General features: G+C 36.1%; 1 protein-coding gene across 1 annotated transcript in view; it reads left to right on the forward strand.

The window, feature by feature from the left end:
* The window catches only part of LOC106470211 (glutamate receptor ionotropic, NMDA 3A-like), an 85,338-nt gene that overhangs the window by 53,736 nt on the left and 25,836 nt on the right, over positions 1-5,766 (forward strand). The window contains exon 3 of the mRNA XM_013930751.2: positions 1,993-3,019. Within this exon, the coding sequence (XP_013786205.2) occupies positions 1,993-3,019 (1,027 nt within the window). The remainder of the gene's footprint in view (positions 1-1,992; positions 3,020-5,766) is intronic.

Consider the following 5,766-nt stretch of genomic DNA (forward strand, 5'->3'; position numbering starts at 1 on the left):
GTATATATATATATATATATATACAGTAATGAACAAAGAAGTCACATGACCGGAACTGTTGTGAAACTTAGAAGTTCACTTAGAAGTTCTAAGTTTCACAACAGTTCCGGTCATGTGACTTCTTTGTTCATTACTGTATATATATATCCGTGTCAGTGTAAATTACTTGTACCTGATGATGACAAAACCTTGTCGAAACGTTGTACATTTGCTGTTATATTAAAGTTTTTCTTCATTACCCATTCAAGCCGTCTCCAGCCATTATTATAACTTTAAAAATGGTTTTTGCTACCTGCGGTGGGAACAACACAAATAACCCATTTCATAGCTTCGCGCTTAACAATAAACAAACAAGCACTTCACAGGTAGACTATTAGCGCATAGGTCCTCGTGTAGCTTTGCGTGAAATTAAACCAAACAACTTACGTATGTACTGCCTTATGATATGGGAGGAATTAGAATTCTAGTTAAAAATGAATTCTATAGTACTTAATACAGCTTAAACTTTAATAAACATTGAGCTGCAGCAGTTAATATGGCAACTGCAATAATTATGCATTTGACAGAGAGAAACCAAGCTTTTCGGGTAATTATTCATTGGTTACACTTATTGCACTATGTACTGTGTGGTGCTGAAAATTCTTGTAACTATGTTATTTGTTTGTTGTCCCTTGTGGCTGCCACTCTTTGCACTATGTACTGCTGCAAATTCTCGTAACTGTCCAAAAGCAATCTTTCGGTTTTCTTCAAAGAATGTATTATATTTTTGAGGCATCATCTACCAGATTGGCTATTTTGAATTATTTTGTCAATATCACTCTCAAGTCCTGAATATATGTATGACAGTAAAACAATTCAGAACAATGAACTAATAAAATCATGCATATAGCGCTATGGCACTATTCACTGACTTGTATTTACTGAGAAGAGTTTTCTAAGTTGAAATTAATTGATCTGAGATCGACCACGTTTTAGGAGCATCTCACAGGGTTGTTGGAGAATTCGTAACAAGAGTAATTTTAAATTCAATTGTCAAACTTTAATAACTATATAAAAACTATATTATGTTATTAAAATAGTTAAGTATCATGCATGGGGTCTACGGTTTATGAATATGAAGAAGAACCAATCATTGATGCACAAAAACTCTTCAAAACTCTATCTCTCTTTTTTTCTTTGCAAAGTGGTGGTGGAAAACGCAGTTTCAAAGACAACAGAAGATCTAAAACATTGTTCTTATAAATTACGATTAACTTGTAACACTATAACTGAAAGGTGCGTGAGTGTTTTATAGCAAAGCCACATCGGGCTATTTACTGTGAACCCCTGATTTTATCATTGTAAATCTGAAGACTTACCGCTATCCCATCCATTGGCGGACACACTATAACTGGAATAGGACAACATTGTACAGTTATCATCACATAAGATAGACTATAGATCATAGTTGTATATTCAGAAGAAAATAAATGTATGACATTGTAACCGTTTTAGATAGATAACATCATAGCCGTGTAACCAGAATATGGTGACACTGTGGCAATATAACAAGATAAAATAGCTAAAATCATGGCTGAATAACTCATCATCGGATAAGACATTTATAGCTTTAGAAGCAAACAAGATACATGAAATTATAGCTTTATAAACAAAAGAGAATACATAAAATAGCGTTGTACAACCAGGTGAGATCGGATAAACATAATCATTCTGTATAACCTATGCTTGCATATTTCTCCGACTGTACCTTTTGTGCACTTTTCAAAATTTTCACTCAAGTAATCACCAGAATTGTTGAAGTGTTTATTATTTTACTAAATTAACATATTTTTAAAAGGCTTTTGAAAATGTATTAGTGAGACATAAAGTTCAAGTTTTGAAGGGTTTTTTTTTGTCCATATGTGTTTTTACAAAAATTATATATGTTTACCCAAGTATTTTTCGTCATGAACTGATACTGTTTATTATGTTTATGCATTTTATTTTCTACAGGTCTCTGAAACGTGAATTAACTTCTAAGAATTTTTTACAAAGCAACACAAACAGCTTCAGCTCAAACATATTTCCAGTGTTTGACATACTGAATCTAGCACATTCTATGGGTGGGTGGAAAGTTCTTGGAAATGTGAGTGCTTCATCCGTCCGTCTAGATACCGTCCTTTGGCTAGGAGCACAGAGAACAACTTCTTGGCCTCTAGGAAAGCAACGGTTCCGGGTGGTCACCGCCTTTGCCCCACCCTTTGTTCAGGAGTCTACGAGGGTAAGCAGTGGCAGTTGTCTAATGGGAACACCGTGCTTGCAGGTGACCACCAATCGCAAAGAAGAACTGATAGCAATCTTCGCCGACTACGCTCAAGGTAAATCTGAAGGGATCCGATACAACATCACCTGTTGTGCAGGAATTACTATAGACCTGCTAACCGACATAGCTCGTGATTTGCACTTCGACTACGACTTATATTTAGTATCTGATGGAATGTTTGGCACCAATCGAGGGAAGGGATGGAACGGAATCACAGCGGACTTGATTAGTGGTGCTGCCCACCTCACCTTTTCATCGTACAGCGTCAACAGTCTCACTATTCAGGATGTGGACTTCTCCGTCCCTTATTTCCACTCGGGAGTGTCATGTCTGGCACCCTCTAAATTGCATGCAGTTCCACTGTCTGCCTTTTTGGAGCCTTTTAGTATCCAACTTTGGGTCGCTATATTTATTAGCCTAAATGTTACCGCTATCGTTGCCGCTGTCTATGAGTGGGTAAGCCCGTTCGGTCTGAACCCATGGGGCAGACAACGTATCAAGAATTTCAGTTTAGCCTCAGCTCTTTGGGTCATGTGGTCCTTACTCTTTAGCCACCTCGTGGCCTTTAAAGCTCCCAAATCCTGGCCCAATAAAGTACTTATTAATGTGTGGGGTTGCTTCAGCGTCATATTTCTCGCCAGCTATACAGCTAAATACGCGGCCCTCTTTGCAGGACTGTTCTTTCAACTACGAGTGGATGATTTGTATGATTCCAACGTAAGTACGAGATCTAAAACGTTACTGTTTACACATAATTAAAGTACAGATATTTAAACACGTTCTGGTTCTTACAACTTATACATAATTTCTGTGTTAAGTAGTTAATTCCAAGCAACTGATGTACTTGGAATGTTTGACTTTATAATTGTTTTTCTATTTGTAAATCAATAATATGTGAAATCACATGTAAAAATATTCCCACTAGACCAGTACAGATTAAAATGGTACAACTTACTTCGTTCCTTAAAAGCAAGACAATACTGTTACACGTTTTTTTTTTAAGTAAAGAGAAACCTGCCGTTGTTAAAAAATGAAAGTAACAAATTATACTTGAACAATAAAATATAAAAAATAAATAGCAATTAATGGATGACTACTTTACGTCTTTTAAATATTTAACAAATAAATTACGTGACTTGAGAAACGTTCTGTATAGTCAATTAGCAATTCCTACGTTAAACAAAGTCTAAGAGCAGCACCATTCGACGCTCGATAATTGAAATGCTTGACTTATTCAGAAACTGTTGCAATTAATATTTTTCTGCATTTACCTAAACCTAATCCCGCACCGCTCGCACGTCGAGTGAGCGTTCTCCATAGCTACTGCCAGTAAATCACTTATTTTTCTTTTTTTACTGCTTAAACTACCCGTCTACTATAAATCTAAGTTAGCCGTTGGCAGTTCATAAAGATAACTAGAAATCAAGCTGAATAAGCTCAGCCGTGGTCCGTCCTAAATATCTGTCTATACATGTTACTTGAAAATTAAGTTTAACGGTAACAGATATTCCTTACAATTAAAACTCCGAAAAATGATGAATAATTAACTTTCGAAATACCAGTTGAAATATATAACACAAGAAGCATTTCTATTACTTCAGTGAAGCCTAACCTTTGATTATTTCTGTATATTACTTTCGATGTTTTACTTGAAGTCAAGGAAGGTTACTATTTACAATAACATACCATGAGTAGTAGTAGTACTTCAGTTAACCCCCAGGGTATCACGACAGTCATAATGTAGTAAACTGCTAACTTTGTTCTTCTTTTTTCTATATCTCTTCTTGTAACAATATTTTCATCAGATGAGTATACCTTGAACTTGTTATTTTTGACGGTTTAAAATTGTTTTTAACTCTTTGAACTTAACTAATAGAAATATTTTTTAATAATGGGAAAATTTTCTTAACTAGCTAAAATGTCATTTATTTCCAGCGATTTCAAACAGCGAGCACGTTTTTAATTTTAATAGACTTCACACTTATGAGAACCAATAAGCACGGAGGATCACTAATGGTAGACACCTAAGTCTGCGGACTTACAACGCTAGAAACCGGGTTTCGATACTCGCATTGGGCAGAACAGAGATAGCCCATGGTGTAGCTTTGTGCTTAACTTCAAACAACGACAGCAGACACCTAGGCCTTGCATGGGCAGGTGGTTAAGGCTTTTGACTCGCATTCTGTGAACCGCGGGATCCAACCCCGTTTATAATATTACGTTTAATCCCACTGGTCGTTGGTAAAGAGTAGCCCAAGACTTGACCGTGGGGAGTGTTGACTAGTTGTCTTCCCTCTAGTCTATAACTTCAAAATTAATGACGGCTAGCGCAGGTAGCCATCGAGTAGCTTTACGCGAAATTCAACTATTGGGAAGGCAGCAACTCATCACCACCAACGAATAGTGCGATTGACCGTCATACATTAATGCCCCCCACTGCTGAAAGGGTGAGCATGTTCGGTGGTAGGATTCGAGTGTCCTAACTACCAGGTCGTGATATCAATAGGAAAATAGATACATACTTCAATTTTTTTGGTATCTTTCGGAACTGTCTGACATGTTATTTATTTGAATATAAATAAATATTCAACCGTATTCAATATTTCAAGTTTTAATAAACACTGTTTGAAGCTATATTAATCTTATCACATTTGAAACTAGCTAGAGTACTCGTCCCCTGGACGGAAGTTATGTAAATTCATGCTTAATGAAAGGTTATCTTAGGACTGAAAATTTGCTTCCCTTATATGTAATTGTAGAAAACGCAAAAACGCCTATAAAAATTGTAAAACACAAAATATGAAACCGAAAATTTGCATGTATTTCTGCATGGACCCAACAAACCTTCATGCCACATTTGGTGAAGGTCCATCAACAGGGGTGAAGTAGTGGTAAAAAACGCAAAACTCTCATCAAAACCGCAAAACTAAAATTTTGTATGTACCCCATTATGGACTTCATGAACCTCCATATCAATTTTGGTAAAGATCCATCCACACTCTGCGAAGTAGTTACATGGACATACAACAGAGAGTACTATTATATTTATATAGATACAACATTATCAGACTTTACACCACGTCGCTAAAAGTTATTTTGTTCTGAGATCATTCTGAGGTAACTTGATTTTGTTTGAATTCAAAGTTTCATATCTGGATTTGATCACCAGCAGTTTCCTGTATTCAAAGTGAACTAAAGTTTCAAAACTGGATTTCATCACCAGCAGTTTCTTATCTTCAAAGTGAACTAAGGTTTCAAAACTGGATTTCATCACCAGCAGTTTCTTATATTCAAAGTGAACTAAGGTTTCGAAACTGGATTTCATCACCAGCAGTTTCCTGTATTAAAAGTGAACTAAGGTTTCAAAACTGGAATTGATCACCAGCAATTTCTTATATTCAAAGTGAACTAAGGTTTCGAAACTGGATTTGGTCACCAGCAGTTTCTTATATTCAAAGTGAACT

The sequence above is a fragment of the Limulus polyphemus genome, unplaced genomic scaffold, assembly GCF_000517525.1.
Source record: "Limulus polyphemus unplaced genomic scaffold, Limulus_polyphemus-2.1.2 Scaffold3881, whole genome shotgun sequence".
Taxonomy (NCBI): Eukaryota; Metazoa; Arthropoda; class Merostomata; order Xiphosura; family Limulidae; genus Limulus; species Limulus polyphemus.